General features: G+C 46.6%; 1 protein-coding gene across 1 annotated transcript in view; it reads right to left on the bottom strand.

The window, feature by feature from the left end:
• The window catches only part of VAX2 (ventral anterior homeobox 2), a 79,716-nt gene that overhangs the window by 46,141 nt on the left and 14,121 nt on the right, over positions 1 to 19,454 (bottom strand). Inside the window, exon 2 of the mRNA XM_088463859.1 lies at positions 9,027 to 9,214. Within this exon, the coding sequence (XP_088319985.1) occupies positions 9,027 to 9,214 (188 nt within the window). The remainder of the gene's footprint in view (positions 1 to 9,026; positions 9,215 to 19,454) is intronic.

Genomic DNA, 19,454 nt, shown 5'->3' with positions numbered 1-19,454 from the left:
ATTCAGATAAAACGGAAATTTTAGACCTCCAGGTTCCCCCTGCTGATCTTCGCTTATTACAATCCGTGTTCTCCTTTCGATGATAAACTGATAAGTTAAAATACCTGGGAGTTTATCTCACCATAACCTATTCGACCCTTTATGTAGCCAATTTTCCGAGATTATTTGCCTCCATTAAATCTGATCTTTCCACCTGGAATAAGCTCTTTATCTCTTGGACAGGTCATATGGCCGCGGTCAAAATGTCTATATTACCTCGACTGTTATACTTATGGCAGACTCTCCCGATCCATATCCCTATTATGATTCTGAGAAACCCCCAAATAGAGATTTCGCATTTTATCTAGGCAGGTAGACGGCCACTGGTAAAGATGCGTTTATTGCAAAAACATCGCACCTCTGATAAGAACTGCCCTTTGTGAATCAGCCGACGCCGGGTGAGGGGGTATCCGTGGGACCCCGCACTCTACGAGCCCTGGGAACTTTCTGCTGGTGACCTGTACAGGAAGTCTCGGGCTCCTCCTCCTCCTCCTCCCTGCACCCAGAAGATTAGGTAAAGGCGGAGAACCCAGGAGGACCGCGGGACGGTGACAAAGAGACTCAGGTGAGTGGGGCCAGTGCTGGGCGACTGCGGGGTGGCAGCGAAGCATTGGGTGCGGGGTGCGGTAAGAAGCCCATAGGCTTCTATAGGGTAACGCCAGGTTTTTCTGGCATTACCCTCCGCACCAATAATAGGGTGGCCGGGGCTTAGTACATATGAAATTGTGCTAAAACCCCCGAAAACTGGGTTTTTACTGCATTTTTCCTTTAGTACATCCCAGAGGATACGTCCATATAGCTGGAACACTGGGGAGGAAATACGCGCCAACATGAGTAACACAACAATCCCACCGCATAACATTTCAATATGGCAGAGAATACAAAGGTAGCAACCTATCTAGCCCTCCTCCTGGATAATCCAATGTATGCTGCAGAAACGTGAAGGAATGACTACTGTGCCACAGAGAGCAGGTAAGTAGCCCCCGCAGGTCATTGCTGCCTGCACCAATGACAACACCAATGGAAACCCTTCTGCTATTCTCTTAGGGGCCTATTTACTAAGCAGTGTTAGGAGACACAGGGCCTGATTCTGAGCCGGACGCTCTGACAGAGCGCTCGCTCTGAATCAGGGCCGGGCTATTTTTATTTAAGAACGGCCTCTTGGCTGCTCGCATAGCTGTGGGTGACCACCCGCAGCTATAGCGAGCGGCCAGGATGATGGTCGCGATGGTCAAGACCATCGCGACCATTGGGCTTGCGATGAGACCTTTGTGGTAGGGTCTCGTTGCCGCAAGCCCCAGAGAGATTTCGGCTCTTAACAGAGCCGAAATGTCTCCCACTGACATCACTCGTGATGTCAGTGGGGCCGCCCCCAAACGGAGGCGTTCTCATGGGAATGCCTCCGTTTGGGCAGCTACTCCCCCGGCCCGCCCACCAAAGGGGGCGAGCTGTCACTCAACATCGACAGCACGCTCCCTTTGGTACGAGACCCGGAGCGACGGCTTGCCCATCGCTATCCGTGTCTCGCGCATGTGCACGACAGAGCCGGCTCCGTCATGCGCATGCGCACTGGCCCACCATCGACCCGGTTGCGAGTGCACAGTGCTTGCGAGTGGGTCAGAATCAGGCCCTCAGTGTAAAGTGATAAAGTGCCAGCCAATCAGCTCCCAACTGTCATTTTTCAAACACAGCCTGTGAGATGACAGTTGGGAGCTGATTGGCTGGCACTTTATCACTACTCACTCGGTCTCCTAACAGGGTTCCGGACTATAGATAGACAGTAATTAGTTAGACAAAGTCTAGATAGACACCAGATGTTAGACAGTTAATAGTTAGACAAGGATAAAAGTTCGACACAAACAGAAGTCAGACACACTAAAGTTAGACATGTACAAAGTTCGACAAGTACAAAAGATCAACAGGGTCAAAAGTTCGACATGAAAAAGATCGACACAAAAATGGTCGACACATTTTTATATTTTTTTAAGGGTTAGGGTTAGTCCCCATGGCACGCCGATGGTTACTGTAGGGCTAAAAAAAATTGTTGATTATTTTTGTGTCGCCCATTTTCATGTCGAACTTTTGACCCTTACCTTCTGAGGAAACTGGGAGCGGTGCCACCATAAGGAGACGCCAAAACGTGGATCTATTGTGAGCAACTTAGCACATTATCTGGAGATCTGTGATCCAGAACATGAGGCAGGATTGTGCAATAGTCAGGCTGATTCCTGATTTTCTTATGATACCGAGGTAATGCATTGTGGACATACAATATACACATGAGCTTTTGCATTGGATAGGTGGCTCATTCCACAAATAGGACCTCATTCAGAGTTGGTCGAAGCGGCCGCACGGTCGTACGCCACCGATGTTCGCTATACTGCGCATGCGTACAGTTCACAATGCGCGTGCGCAAACTAGCCGCTACGATCAGACATTTCTCTCTCCTTGAACACAGCCAGGTCGGTAGTTTGAGTGACAGATGGAGGCGTTTGTGGGTGGTAACAGGGGAAGGTGCTTGAAAACGGGGGAGTGGAGATCCGAACGCAGGTGTGCGTAATTATGCGGACGGCGTTTTGTGGGAGTGCGTACGGTTTATGCATAATTAACAAAGTAGCGTCATGGCACATGTGACATGGGAGGTTTGTACACTGACATGATCGTAGAGCTTAAGAGAGGGTATGGTCAACCTTAAGCTCTACAACCAGTTCCGATGGTTCCCGATGGTCTCGATTAATCCTTATATGCTCGGAGATGACGTGCAATGTGTACGAGAAGGGGGCGTATTTTTTTGTCTTCCGACCGCTTCCTCCCCTTGGTCGGCCAACTACCGATCCGAACTTAGGGACGCAACTTGCGAGGGAATCATATGCATATACGGCCCCTTTTCCCGTACGACCATGAGGCCGCTTCTACCGACTCTGAATGAGGTCCATAATCTCGTATGGTGACTATACATCAATATATCGTTTCACATCTAAAGCCTTTCTTTTCCTTATGTATATGTGATCAATTCCACATACGGTATATAGAGGGGATTGAATTTGACACTGGTCTCAAACATTCTATTGAAGCGTCTCATAGAAACATTGGGGGTCATTCAGACCCGCTCGCGAGCAAATGACGCTCGCAAGCGGGTCGACGTTTGCCAAATGCGCATGCGCACGACGGATTACATTTACCTGCATCCTCCTGGCCTCCGGTGATCTTCTCCGGGCTTCCCGATCAGGTGATCTCCCATACTGCACTGGGGCCCGATCACCTGATGACCGGGCCCCAGTGTACTATGGGAGACCAGCTGACCGAAGAGGAGCCATCACCGGAGGCCCGATCACCGGTCCCTGGATTCAGGTAAGTAAAAAAAAAATTTTCTTTTTTTTTTCTTTTTTTTACAGCAATCAGCTTGCGGTCTGCTTAGACCACATAGCTGATTACTGGTACCGGCTCCCGCCTCTGCTCTCCCCGTTAGAGCAGAGTGGGGGGAGCCCGGTAACCGGGGGAGACCCTGGATAACGCCACCTCCAGGTGGTGTTATTATCACAGGGCTTCCCCCGGTATTTTTTTACAATTTATTTTTAGTAACTGTGGTCGGATCACATTTCCCATTACAATTATGGGAAATGCGATCTGCTTTACTAAAAATAAGTGATACTAAGGGGTTGGAGTAGAATTTGACTAATTCTACTCCAATTGCCCTGTAATAACTACAGGTGAAACTAAAATAATGTGAAAAGGGTGTGAAAACACAAAACAGCCTTTTTCACTTTATTTTAGTAAAAATAATGTTAATAAATAGAGCCCTAAATGTGTGTATTAGGGGTGTATTTACTGAAACTTGTTTTTGTTTTTGTAATCGATGTTGGGTCGATTCTTTTTGTCGATTTTGCGTTTCACGGTTTAAATTACACATTCACTTAGAGATGATTTTTTTGACGTTTAAAAAAAAAAAGATGTAAAAAATCACCTGCAAGTAAATGTGTGATTTACACCCCGAAAACATAAAATCGACCAAATTTGACTTTTAGTAAATATATACCCTTTGTGTTCTAGTTAGATTAATTTTGTTAATATAGAAAAATAACAATATTTCAAACTTGCATTAAAAACAGCTAGATATTTACCATCAATCTAAACCAGCAAATTTTAACAATAGTTTGTGTGCCTGAGAAGAAACCCTTATACTTCCAATATTACATACAGGGGCATATGATGAGATAAAATTGTGAGATATATATCACCAACCAATCAGCTTCTAACTTACATGTGGCAGGCTGTGTTTAAGAAATGATAGTTTGGAGCTGATTGGTTGGTGATATATATTTCACAATTTTATCTCACATCAAGCTTTGATACATATGCCCCACAGTGTATAAGAACCAAAGAAAAATTACTTTCAGGACGTCATATTGTTCCAAAAGACTTGATTAATTGCTCAGTTTTCAACTTCCACAGTGCTTGAGGCCAGGGACGGCTTAAGCCCCTATTGATCTGATTCACCTACCCACCTCCATTTGTCAAAAAACAAACAAAACATAAATACGCATTACAGTAATCTGTGCCCCTCCGTGACCGATCTCCCTAGGCAGGTGCCTGGATTGCCTAATGGATGATCCAGTTATGCCTGATGCAGGTGATACAAAATATGTGGGTAAGGAAGGTCAAAATGGCTGCCATGTTTATTTCCAGTCAATACTGTATATAGGGATATAGGACCTCATTCAGAGGCGGTCACACTGAATCAGGGCGGCCGCTTGCATCCTGAACGGCCGCCTCCTTGTCGATCGCTAAGATGTTGGTTACCACCCACAGCTTAACGACCGACCAGGTTGATGGTCGCGATGGTGATCACCATCGCGACCATCGGGGCTTACGACCAGACCCTAAGGTTGGGTCTGGGCACTCGTAAGCCCCAGGAAGCTTTCTGCTCTGATGGAGCAGGAAGCTCCCCACTGACATCACTGATGATGACATCACTGATGATGTTAGTGTGGCTGCCAACAAAAAGGAATGCCTCCGTTTTGGAAACCACCCCCCCAGTCCGCCTACCAAACGGGGTGAGCTGTCGATCATCATCAACAGCCGCCCCTTTGGTAACGAGCTCCGGCGGTTGCTCCAGTCGGTAACGAGCTCATCGGCGCTTGCCACCGACTCTGAATAAGGTCCATAATGTGCTGGAGCAACCCCCTTTGTGTAAAAGAGATGCCTGGTATCCCTCGCATGACCGAACAACAGTATTCTGATGTATTTCCCTCTGCCAGGCGCAGCACGATGATACGACCTCTCATAAGGGGAGATGTACCAAGCCTTCATGAGAGACAAAATGGAGAAGTTGCCCATAACAACCAATCAGCTCATAGCTATCATTTATCTAGCACATATGACATTACAAATCTGATTGGCTGCTTTGGCTAACTGCTCCATTTAATCTCTCTGGAAGGTTTTGATACATCTCCTCCATAGTGCGGATTCCTGCACTGAACGCACTGCTGGCTGAGTCCGTGGAGATTCCCGGTCTGTCATTGATCCCCTTGTGCTGGAGGCCGCGTCAGGCCTGGTGTAGAGAGAGAGAGAGCTGCTGTATATAGCTCCCCGTTTCCGCATGCGTCATTCCTGCGCTCAGCTGTGCCCTGAGGACGTCCTGGGACATTCAAAGCTGCTCAGTTGCAACAATAGTGACCTCGGTCGCTTCAGTCTTGTAATATATATATATATATATATATATCTGTGTGTGTGTGTGTGTGTGTGTGTGTGTGTGTGTGTGTGTGTGTGTGTGTGTGTGTGTGTGTGTGTGTGTGTGTGTGTGTGTGTGTGTGTGTGTTTATGTTTGTATGCACTGATGCTGGCAATTGTAATGGAATAATAAATATGGCCACTGCACCAAGAGAGAATATGGAAATTATCTTAGTGAATTAGGTAGACAAATGCACATATACACATACTGATATTTCATACATTATATAATGTGTGTCAGCTCACAGCACCCCAGACTTTCTATAGGACTAGACCAAATGAACATATATATTTCATATCGAATGAAAACCAAGAGGTGAATACATGTGCCTGTCTATATACATATATAAATCTGTCTGTCTGTGGCCAGGGGGCGGCGCTGATACCGTCACAATCTCTGCATTCAGCGACCTACTTATTCCGCACTGTGCCCTCGTTCCCCCGCGTCTCAATATCCACACACCAGATGCTCCTCTGCAGATTCCCTCCTTGAACTCATGACCTATAAGAGTTTATTAACCTATCGGTGACTTGTGGAGCGTTCTGCACACATATGTACTGTATCGTTTCTCTAAATACCTTATGTTCCTGAATCCGGCACGGGAAAAACATACATGTTCATATGGTGGGAGGAGGCATTATGACAGAGAGAGGATTATTGTGGTATTCCGTGAAAACCTTTGTTATTAAAATAATCTGTTCACGTGTTTCCCAGTGAATGACATAACTAGCTCCTCCTGTATTACCCAACGTACTGGAACAAGGCAAGGAGCAGACTGATCCAGCAATATCGCCGCACTAGGCATCAGTCACAATATAGACCATTACACTTTTGGTGTCTGTACTTTACATTTACAGAAGCCCTATTTAAATGGTGGCCCTTGGGCCAAATCCCTCCCGCGATACCATGTAATCTGGCCCTACGAGAAATTGCTGGCAGCCACTGCCGATGCTTACATTCACCACGTACTTTCCAATTCCGGCAACAAGCAAAATTGGTCTCAAATTCTCAGGTCCGTGTGGGGTCTTGGCTATAAAAAACCTGGAGACCCGTCGCGCTAGAAGACACAATGCTCACCGCCAGTGGAGGCTGTAGAGGTGGGGCTTGGAGTGCGGTCCAAAACTCAAATAGGGGAGCCACACCACTGCAACCCCAAACTCTGCCAAAACATCACCGGCCGGGACTCACTGGCAGTTGGTGTGGCTCCCCTGTTTGAATTTTGGACCGTGCTGCAGATCCACCTCTGGACCTCTGGAGCTTCTAAAAAGGACCAGTAGAGAAGTTGCGCATAGCTGGCACTCAGCTTCTGGCTATCATTTTATAGAATGTAGTAGATAAAAAATAGCTTGAAGCTGATTGGATGCTGAGAGAAACTCTTCTCTACTATCTTTGGAAGGTCTGATACATCTCCTTTCGTGCTGAACTTCCTGGCTGCTAGCTACTAGGAATGGCCATCAGTGGCTCAACCAAGCAATGTTTCCATTAGTGGTTAACATCGATGATATGATAACCATCAATGGTTGGTCTCCACCATCGATGTCAAAGCCATCTACCATTGGTGGCAAGCCATCGATTCTTGATAGACAATCAATGCTTGGTGGCCATCCCTAGTACACCTAACACAAGGAGGTTTTGGGAGGTCACTAGAGCACCCCTGATAGCTGGGATATTGACTGCCGATGTAGTATCCATTTGCAGAGTTGTGCAATTGTGCATTGCATAGCTAGAGCCTGCGCACCTTGTTTAGGAGGGGGGGAGGGGAGTTCTGTGCAAACAAATGGATCAGCTACAGTGGAATCAATTCATGCTTTCCCCCCATCTGCGCAAAGTGGCCAGCCACGGGATCCGTACTATGGGGCACTTATTGGAATAATTGGGAGGGCGAGGTGTTGGTGTAAGTATGCGTAGAAACATCATGTGGGTTGGGGATATAACTGTGTCTACAGGGTTATGGTGATTAAAAGTGGGGACTCAAAAATGAGTCCCATGTCTAGAGCCTTATTTGTCCTGGATTGTGACGTGTGTGTGATAAATAATCCCAAGTACTAAAGCAAGTTACGTTGACGCGACCTTTGACTCATTGCTTCGCTTCCCTACTTCTCTGGAATACCATTCCGCGCTGTGATTGAAAATTAGCCATTTTTTTCTACATTTACTCTGAGTAGAGCTAAAATGGTGACGCTGGGATTAGGGTGGGACTGGGAACAAATTGCGCTGGCGAAAGGTACGAAGCTTCCAGGCCATACGTGTAATGAGGCGACTATGCCATACCATTTCGCCCATCGCTGTTCTGCAGTACTTCCCCTGCATTTTCCGAAACACTACTTGATAAATCTTGATTACTGTTTTCAGACTTCTCACATTAAAACCTTTCATTAGCTCCCGACACAAAGCCAGCGGGCAAACCGTTCCAGAGCTGTAAGAAAATATTTTTATATATCTCTTTTTAGCACTGACAGGGGCCTGCGTCAATGTAGACACAAGCGGCCAATGTTTCCAGTCTGCGCCGCGCTGCTTGTGCGCCCTAACACTGACCGTCATTTAGAGATCTGCGCTGTCCCTGAGCAATGAAAGGTGGCATCCCAGGGCTTACACAGACCTGCGCACGCTGGTACACAAGGGGAAGGCTGAAGCTAGCATGTGCATATTGCCGCGGCTCCGCAAAAAAAAAGAAATCGCAACCACGCATTGCAAAAGCTGCCACCTCTAAAACAGGTTCATAATTACTTATTCTGAGACGTCAGACTGAGAGAGGAAAGATGGAAGTGGAAATAAACGTAATAGGGGGAACTTGAAGGTAAAAGGTGATTAAATAAAGGTTGGTAGGATAAAAAATATTGGGATGAAAGGAAACAATAGGTAAATGTAAAATGCCCATCTCTTACATTCATATACATATATCAGACTTCTGAGCTGACAACACTGAACGCGTTTCCGCATGGCTACTGGGCCATTTATCGTTTGATGAATAGGCCCCTAACCTTTTTAGCCCTTTTATCACTGAATGAGGTTTTGTACAAGAGTTGGAATCCTTTGTCACAGTCTGTTGCAGCAAAGTACCAGTGAGAGTTAGGAACTCTCAACCCCCATCTGTCCCCGTTCCCCATTAAGGAACCCAACCTTCAGAACCGTCTGCAGCTCCCCGCAGACAGCACTAACTCCAAACAGCGCCATTTCTGGTCCAGAGAAGAAACATGTCCTCCAGTGTGTAATAAAGACTAATAGACAAGTATCAACAAAGACAGAGAGCCCTCACCTGCGTCTCGGACAAGTTGAGCTGTCTGGCCAATTCTGTCCTCTCCCTGCCGACAACGTACTGGCATCTCTGGAACTCCAGCTCCAGCCGGTACAGCTGCTCCGCCGTGAAGGAGGTCCTGGTGCGCTTCGGCCGGTCAAGGTCCAGGCCTTTGGGAAGGACAATCTCCCGGATCGTCCCTTTGGCATCTGGAAGGAAAGCGGGGAGACAGGTGAGACAACACAAATACCTCAAATGGCCAATAGCTTCTATAAAGTATTTTCCAGTATAAAAACAACACTGTGGCTGGTTTGGAACAAGGGCAACGTCATGTGCACCAACCACTTGTAGGACTTCAACGCCCGATGTGACCGCTGGGACTTGTGGGTTAAAAGAGAGGGGCGAATCAGAGGGAGGGAGATTGCGTCCTCTATAAAATAGATGCTACGGTGAGATGGTCGCATCATTAAAGGGACGTCAGAAGAATTGTTTTGTGAATAAAACAAAGGTCATCACGTTACCACTGACCAAGTGTAAGCAGATAAAAAGTCTAGTAGGCTATAATTTATCATAATAATCATCGATTGGGTGGCACTGTTCCATTGTCTTCTATGGATAACGGTTCCTCCTAAGGCAGCTGGACAAGGACTATGGTAGCTACCAACAATTGGGAGTAGGAATCCGCACCCCTTCTCTGGTTGAGATAGTATATAAATATAAATTATTTATTCGTATCAGGAGAGACTTTGCTGCCTTTTAGAGATTAGGAGGAGTCCAGAATCCCATGAGCAGAATAATGAAAAGCATTTGCTCGGGCGCAGGTCTACCGGAAAAGACCATCTAAAAGTTCATAGCGCGGGATGTACTTTATAGACCGGTGGTCATGATGCTGCCAGTCTAAATCCAGTTTCTTATATACCAACAACAGTATTTGCAAACAGGTTACGCTATGGGAATGGGATTGATATACCGACGGCTGTCGTAACCTGTTTGTAAATAGTGTTGTTGGTAATTAAGAAAGAATACTCGCCATGCTACAGGATGGATATGTTATACAGCAGACTGGGTAATATGTGTTATCATTATTATGGTGCCTTTTCAGTGCCTAATTAATTAGTATAATTATATTTTTTGTTTGCTGCTGTCTTATTTTGATTTTCATTATGGATTTTATATTATTATTATTTTTTATTATTGTTTTCTTATTTTTTTGTTTTGTGTTTTGGAGTGATACATTTGTACTTGAATTTTTCCGCGTAATATATTCTGATGAAACGAGCAGCTGTCCTGTGAAACGCGTGAAATACTGTATGATTGCATGTCTTAGGTAACATATACATTGTCTAAAACCAAACATGTGTACTAGACTGTACTGAAAGATACTTTAACATTGAATTATTGCTTTTAGTCGATTACAAATAAAATCAGTATTGTACTGCACGATGTCTATTTTCTACTATTAGATCTTACCACAGAGGGTGAATATTGTGTCTTATGTACCAACACTTTACACGTACAACAAATCACGCTATGAAGTTTTCAGTGTTTGTCATTTGCGGTTCACCTGTGCCGAAGAGACAACTTTTCCTCATCTGGCAATAAATGCAATATGAGGACCTAAGGGCTTATACAGAGTGATTAATACGCAATTCGTGTACAGCGCCTTGTGTGATTTCGCATAGTGCGTGCTCAGAAAGCGAACGCACGTAAAAAAAAACGCTAATCCAGATCCGTACACATTTGGCAAGTATCAAACCTTACAGCGGAGAAGTGGCTGGGGATGGGCACAAGGGGCGCTGTTCAGGAAGATGTGTAGTAAGCTCTGCGCATGTTCTGATGATGCTGAGATGGACTAATTTCCCGTCGTGTACGGCTGCGCATTATGTGCGGACATGCGCTATTTTTCTGAACACATTTCTTTTGAGTAATTTTCTTACCATCTCTGCATTAGCCCCGATAAATAATGTGTTTCCATATGTTTTACTGAACATTTATAGACTACTACCTGGCGTTGCCCGGGTTGAAGACTGGACCCTGAAGTACACCTGCAGCCTTTATTTGTTTGCATTGTCCTCGCCTATCACCCCAATCCATTGATCCTGAAAAGGACCCGATTGTTTGCTAACATGCGCACAAACAGTGACGTAACTACCGTGGGTGCAAGGAGTGCGTCTGCTATGGTGCCCGCAGCTCCCCCTGCTCCCAATCACGCACACAAGGTGGGCCGGTCCAGTCAGGGCCATTGAGGGGGGGGCCCGGGTGTCAGCGATGTTGATTAGTTGCCGGCCCGCAGTTATGGAGAGACAGCGCCGCCTGTCGTAAGGCAATCAGAGCTCGCGGACCGGCGCCAGATTCAAATTGCGCCGGTACTGTCTGTCCATGCCTGCCGCTGCCTGCCAGTGCGCCAGCTGTAATTAGCTGGCGGCCTGGCCCCAAATCCACACCTGCTGGCTGCTGATGGCACACAGGGGGAGGCGAGAGGCTGCTGGAGTGACACGGGGAGGTGAGTTGCTTGGGGGGCATATCTGACAAGGGGAGAATGGTGGGGGGCGTATGTGACATGAACTGGGCTACTGCCCTAAATGCTCGTTATGACCAGGGACTGACAGAATGGCAGCACGCAGCCCCATTCCCCATCAAATGCCAGAATAACATCCATTTTCCCCAAACACACATCATGCCAGCATCACAGAACCGTGCCCATGAAACACTGCCCCTACCAACCACATACAGAACCATACTGGCATTAAAGCTATATGCACACCAAAACTCATTCAGTCGTTGCTAACTGCATGATGCCATATTTCTGTGAAAGAATGTCCCATAATCTAACTCACTGGCAGATTAATACATGTATAAAACATGAACAAAAAAACAATCTTTCTAGTGTTATTTCAGTATACAGATCACAGCAGTAGCACCCACACAGAGACATAATCGTCATTACTGGTTGGAGTTTTAATTTATCCTGGAATATAAATGACAAAGGGCCTCATTCAACCTTGGACGCTGGGCCGGTTGGGACGTAGCTGTCCGACGGTTGCTTTATTGCACGACCGCTGAAGCCCCAGTGCGCATGTGCCGCCATAGCGCTGCAGCTCCTGGTGCAGTGTGGTGGAAGCTGCAGCCTGTTTGCAATTAGCCGGGGGGGTGGGGGTGGGGGGCAAGTAATCCGCCGTCTGCAGACCTAAAGCAGGCAGGGCACCAAAAATAAATATATCATATGATCTCTTCCTTTTTGAACTTCACAGAATATTTCCTCCTGAGAGTCACCATCACTCGGATACTCCAATATCTCTGAGCTCAGGGAGGGTAAAATGTCAGGAGGGCTATAATATAGTACAGGCATGAAATGTTCACAGATCAATGTGCATTGCAGATTTTGTGGAGGGTGTGGCGGGTCACAGATTGGGCAGGGTGTGGCGGGTCTCTGAATATGGGGAGTGTGCCTTGAGAACTGATAGACACCTTGGATATGTCATGTGACAAGGAAGTGCACTGTAGTGTTTAGAGATCGGAGCTGTCAGCAGCAGCTGCAAGAGAAGACACAGTGATGCAGGTAGGAGAATCAATGGACCCTGAAGCTTAGGGCCTGATTCAGAACCGCTCGCAAGCGCTATGCGCTCGCAAGCGGGTCGATTATTAGGCAGTGCGCACGCGCGAGCCCCGGAGCGAGCGCAAAAAGCAATCGCTCCGGCCCTCGCATTACAAAAGGGGCGGCTGTCGATGTTGATTGACAGCTCGCCCCGTTTGGAAGGAGGGGCGGGGAGGGTGGCTGGGCAAACGGAGGCGTTCCTGCAGGAACGCCTGCCGTTTGTGGGCGGCCCTACTGACATCACTCGTGATGTCAGTAGGTGGACTTCCTGCTCTATTAGAGCAGGAAGTCCACTGGGGCTTGCGGCAACGAGACCCTACCGCAAGGGTCTCGTTGCAAGCCCGATGGTTGCTCGCATAAGCTGTGGGTGGTAACCCACCACTATGCGAGAGGCCAAGAGACCGCAACTAAAAATACAAGCGCCCGCCCTGATTCAGAGCGAGCGCCCTCCCTGATTCAGAGCGAGCGCCTCTGAATCAGGGCCTTAGTGTAGTGAGGGGAGAGTTACAGTGAGCAGAGGGTGAGACAGGCTCCCAGCACTCAGACCCATCTCCATGTGTCACTCCCCAGCCATTCACCTCGCAGCACATCACTGAAAATCAGATATCCTGACTGACTGACTGATCAATGCCCAGCCCAAACCCCTGGACCTAGAAACATGAGATTCGGGGAGAATATTCCTTCCATGACTTAGGTGCCCACTAAGAAGGGATTTTTAAAAATTCGACTCCTGAGGGGGTGAAAAGGGCTAAAATGTTTCCTCCCCCCGTGCAATGTCCTGACTGACTGTCTCATCGTGGCTGCAGCACAGTATTAAAACACCAACTGTCACCCCAAGTGCTGCCAAACATCACTGGCAGTTGGTGTGTTTCCTCTATTTGTATAGTGAGGGAAGGGTTGGGGGTAGATATACAATATTGGGTGCAGGGTTATGGGGTATGGGTACAGTATTTATAGCAGGGTTAGGGGATAAGGGTACAGCTTTGGGTTAAGTGTTGAGGGATATGGACACAGTAGTGGGTTCAGGGTTAGCGGGTAAGTGTACAGTATGGAGTGTAGTATTAGGGACACTCTGTTACTACAGGGGTGAGGGAGGGAAATGTATTACTACACAGGTGAGGGAGGGGAATGTATTACTACACAGGTGAGGAGGGGAATGTCAGATTTGTTACTATGGGGTGAAGGAAGGGAATGTGATACAACACGGGTGAGGGAGGGGAATGTAGTACTACATGGGGTTAAATCGGGGGTAATGGGGTACTCCAGATCTTGGGGAGGGGAATAAGTTGCAACAGGTGTGAGTGAGGGTAATGTGTTACTACAGGTGTGAGTGAGGGTAATGTGTTACTACAGGTGTGAGGGAGGGTAATGTGTTACTACAGGTGTGAGGGAGGGTAATGTGTTACTGCAGGTGTGAGGGAGGGATCGCATTTCTACACAAGTGAGGGAGAGGAATGTCGAATGTGTAACAACACGGGCGAGGGAGGGGGAGGTGTTACTACAGAGGTGAGTGAGGATAATGTTTTACTACAGAGGTGAGGGAGGTTAATGTGTTACTACAGAGGTGAGTGAGGATAATGTGTTACTACAGGTGTGAGTGAAGGTAACGTGTTACTACAGGTGTGAGGGAGGGTAATGTGTTACTACAGGTGTGAGGGAGGGTAATGTGTTACTGCAGGTGTGAGGGAGGGATCGCATTTCTACACAAGTGAGGGAGAGGAATGTTGAATGTGTAACAACACGGGCGAGGGAGGGGGAGGTGTTACTACAGAGGTGAGTGAGGATAATGTTTTACTACAGAGGTGAGGGAGGTTAATGTGTTACTACAGAGGTGAGTGAGGATAATGTGTTACTACAGAGGTGAGGGAGGTTAATGTGTTACTACAGAGGTGAGTGAGGATAATGTGTTACTACAGAGGTGAGGGAGGGGAATGTGTTACTACAGAGGTGAGTGAGGATAATGTGTTACTACAGAGGTGAGGGAGGGGAATGTGTTACTACAGAGGTGAGTGAGGATAATGTGTTACTACAGAGGTGAGTGAGGATAATGTGTTACTACAAAGGTGAGGGAGGGGAATGTGTTACTGCAGAGGTGAGTGAGGATAATGTTTTACTACAGAGGTGATGGAGGGGAATGTGTTACTACATAGGCGAGGAAAGGGAATGTATTCCTATAGCAGAGATGCATTACTAAAGAGGTGAAGGATTAATGTGTTATTGGGGCGGTGAGATGGAAATGGAAACAGTAAATATCTAAGGTTTACCCGGGTGATACCGGGTACATCTGCTAGTATCTAATACTTCTAAATTGCTGCAATAAGAAATTAATTATCGCGAGAAACTACCAAAAGGTAGGGAAAGTAGGAAGAAAGATACATTACGTAGGATCTCACCATGAATAGCATGACTGTGCCGCTAAGTGGGTGAGAACTACAGAACTGACACTCCGGTTACCAATGTGACCACTACATATTTATTTATTAACACTTATTTATTACCAGTTATTTATATGGGTTGGGCAGTGGTCAGGATCCTCATAGGGTTAGAAGACACTTGTCGGTCAGTATTCTAACCCTCCCCCTCTTCCTATCCCTAACCATACCTCCCTCTCCGGTGCCTGACCCTAACCGCCCCTACTAGTGCCTAAACCTAAACTCCCCCTCCCTGCACCCTAAACCTGACCTTCCCCCCTCAGTGGTTAGCCCTCCCCTAGTCCTGCCCTTTATAATGAACACTTGTTTAGCTTATTCAGATGCCCAAAATGACGGTACAAGGTTTCTATGGTAACCTCTATTATCAGCTGGTTCTCATCACTCTCACACAGCAGAGTGACATCTCCTGGAAGAACATGAGAACTTACTATTAATCAGTATATTACCAGTGCAGCAATAAAGGACCCTGCGTGTCAAGAATCCTTCTTATATCACCTGTTTTCCAATCCACCGTGAGAGAAGTGGCTGAGACATGAAGCCTGAGACAAGAACCTGAGGCCAGGCTCGACACTGAGGCCAGGACAAGACACTGTGACCCGTGGCCGGGGGCTGACAATGGATCCTGCGGCTGGGGCCTGACACTGGAACTTGAGTCCAGGGGAAGACATTGGAATCTGAGTCCATGGCCGGACGCTTGGACCAGAGGCACTGGCCCAAAACAAGAATCTGAGACTACGGCCTGACACTGAGACTTGAGGCCGCGGCCTAATACTGAGACCTAAGGCCTGGTTCTGTCACTATGACATGAGCAGGAGGCTGACATTGGGACCTGAGGCCAGGAACTGACACTAGGACTGGAGGCCAGGGACTGACAGTGGGACAGGAGGCCAGGGGCTGACACTACCCAGGAGTCCAGGGACTCAGTGGGACAGGAGGCCAGGGGCTGCCACTGGGACCTGAGGCCAGGAGCTGAAACTGGGACCGGAAGCCAGGGGCTGACACTGGGACCTGAGGCTAATACCTGACACTGGGACCTTAGGCTAATGCCTGGCACTGGAGGCCAGGTGCTGACACTGGGACCGGAGGCCAGGGGCTGACCCTGGGACTGGAGGCCTGGGGCTGACCCTGGTACCGGAGGCCAGGGGCTAACACTGGAACCTGAGGCCTGACTGGGACCGTGGGGCTGACACTGGGACCTGAAGTCAAGGCCTGACACTGGGGACTTATCAGTTGGCATTTAAAAGAAGAGTTTACAAACCCTCTGCATCTCATACAAACAAATAAATGTACTTGGATTGTATTCTAGCCATGTACAGCACTTACTTTGTGCACAATATACAGTATAGAGCCGTAGATACCATCAGTTATAACTTTTATTTTTTTTCTCCCAACTGACATCGCAGCCTAATAACAATTGCTCATAACTCATACCTGGTACCTGCCTACTTCTATAAGAGCATTAAAGGGAGATTGTGAAAACAACACCTACTGTATGAGTGCGGTGGCAAAGTGGTCGTATAAAATTTTTTACTTAGATCCAAATGGAAACGAGCCCCAAAGAAGTTATAGTTTAGCATATATATATATATATATATATATATATATATATATAATATACCTGCCACAGCCTTGGGAGCTCTTCTGACACGCAGTGCTGCGCATGCTGGGCTGCTGTGATGTAAGAGGTGGGGGCGCTTTGCCAGGTCCGGGCCCCCACCTCTTTGCCAGGTCCGGGCCCAGGTAATTAGTACCCACTCACCCCCCCTCTTGGCGCCCCTATCTATAATACCTTACTTCGGCCGGTAATTATTAAATTAACCAACTACAGGCCATACGGTGGTTGCCCAATTTTGTTGAGTTCTTATTTCCTAACAATGCAGCAGACCCTTGCCCTCTGACCCTTGCCAGCCTGTGTTCTGCCAACACTCTGATTGGTTTACGTTGCATTATTACCTAGAAGGAAGAGGCGGCGTATAGAATGGGGCAATCGGTCAGACCTGTGGGCCTCAGGTAAGTATCGATGCCCATTAATGGCAGATGCGGGTCTAACCATGTGACGGGATGCCAGATCTATGATTGGCATTCAGTGTGCCCTATATATTTTCTTGTACATTTCATAGGCAGGTGCAGGGTGGTATGACAGGTGCATGATATTTCCCCGTCTGTCTATAGCGCGTATGAGAACAGGGTGAGTCTCCCGTATCCAAAATGCTTGTGACCACTGACCAGGGGTATTTTGGTTATTGGAATATTTGCATACCATAATAATATATCTAGGGAATGGGATCCAAATCTAACCATAAGATGCATTTATGTTTTATAGACACCTTATACACACAGCCTGCAGGTCATTTTTTATACAGTATTTTCAATAATTTTGTGGCTCAAACAAAATTTTTTGTGTACATTGAACCATCAAAAACCAAAGGTTTTGCTATCTCAGTCATGCTAAAAAAAAAAATCCAGATTTCTGAATATTTGGATATGGGAGACTCAACCTGTACAAAACATGTTACAATGCAAGGGGTGCTAGTATATTTATTTATTTATTTATTTATTTATTTGTGCATGTAGGAGAATTAATAGCTGCTTTTTGCATGTGGTCGAAAAATACTTGACAACCGTACTTTTACACTGTAATTGAGTTAGGATACACCCCTCTTAACCCTGTGACTGACTTTTTTCCTCAGAAAATGTTGTGTTGTTTTTTTTTTATTTATTTTTTTTATTTAATAAAGTTTGGAATTAATTTTTAAAAATATATTTATAATTTAATTAAAAAAAAAACATATCTAGGGAGTGTGTTACTCCACCCTACCTGTGTCCATAGGCCCCCCCATTGTAAAATCACATCCCACCGCCCATCAGAAATAGCCCCTCCCCGAAAAAAAAAAAAGATCCCCTGGCATTATCACCCTCACCCACCTAGATCTTAGTGGCACAGCCCCCACATCTGTTGCCAATGTCTATGGGCCCCCACCTCATTAGTGCTCCCCCTCCCCATGTGTCACTGTACATGAATTTGTATTTTTTTAATATATCCCTCCAGACGAAAAAAAAAATTTGTGGAGCAAAACCCCCCCAATGCCAAAAGATGACTCCCCCCATTACACCTTCCCTCCCCTCCCATGTGGTATAGCCTCACCCCTTCACCATATTGCAGAGCGCAGCGGAGCGTGGGGCAGGGGGGGACTGTCCTGGAGAAGGTTAAATCATTAGTACAAGTTTATAACAATTTACCAAAGAAGTGACTATAAAGATCCCGATTAGCGACAGCTCAGAGACCTCCATGGACGTGGCAGCATTTACTATTTATATTATTGACCTATATATGTAATATGTAACAGTATAATGCTCCCAGCCCCAGGGCGTTCGGGGAACGGCGGTTATATAAAAGCACAGCACATAGAATGTACATGTAGAAATGCACTTTATGCTGCATTTTCAGATTAAGCTTGAACATCGCTTTTAAAGTCTCGCCCGAACCCCACAACGCCCAGCAATTTCTGTCTCACGGCTGATTGTTCAGCGCCTCTGTGAAATGACACAATATTATAGGTGAGAAGTGCTTTGTTGATCCATTTTAGTAAGTATAAGGAAAATAACCTGTAATTTAAGACTAGCACCCGTCATAGCGCCTCCCAAGCAGGAAGAGACGAGAGCGTCAAAATGCCCTTTTTCCTCTACAATTTGACGGTTGCTCTGTTTTCATTGCAATAGTTGATAGAAACCAGGTGGGGGGAATTATATGCCTGCTGTAAATCACTGCAGAGTGGGTGGGGATATATAAATAAAGGATGATAATAATAAAAATTACTATGAAATACTTTGAAATTATTCTGTCTCTTTTTCAAGCCCCCTCCCATCGAAAATGATAACGCAGCAGCTGGCGTGCGGGGTGTACTAAAGTGCAAAATGCATTTTCCATATGTACTACAAAGCCTGAAAAATGTACCACCAAGGAAAGGTCTCAAGAGAATTATGTGACGGGCGTGGATTCCGGAAAAGTCACCCTACATTGTACATTTTATACTCCTGTATACACATCGCCCGTATCTCGCTCCTACATTGTGCATTTTACCTCACAATAACCTCATAGGTGTGCACAGGAATAGCCACCATGTCATGCTCCTGTATACACAAGCCCATCGGCTCCCACTCGTTCATCGATGGCTAAGAACCATTGACTCTTAAGGTGCGTACACACTGTGCGATCAGGAAAGACAGCGCGATGACGACATTGTAATCGTACCGTCGTTCCTGATCCCCTGTAGTGTCTGCACTGATCGATCAGTCGTTCAGTGCAGGCACACTCCATCATTCCTGAACATGGCCGATCTGTCGTTATCGTCAGATTGTGCTGCATGTTCAGGCGATGGACAATGTCGGAAACGACCAGCGGCCGCGCGCATCGCTGGTCGT

Source organism: Taudactylus pleione, unplaced genomic scaffold, assembly GCF_031769625.1.
Source record: "Taudactylus pleione unplaced genomic scaffold, aTauple2 ptg001476l, whole genome shotgun sequence".
Lineage (NCBI taxonomy): Eukaryota > Metazoa > Chordata > Amphibia > Anura > Myobatrachidae > Taudactylus > Taudactylus pleione.
Note: the sequence above shows the minus strand (reverse complement) of the source record. Positions and strands in the feature narration are given on the sequence as shown.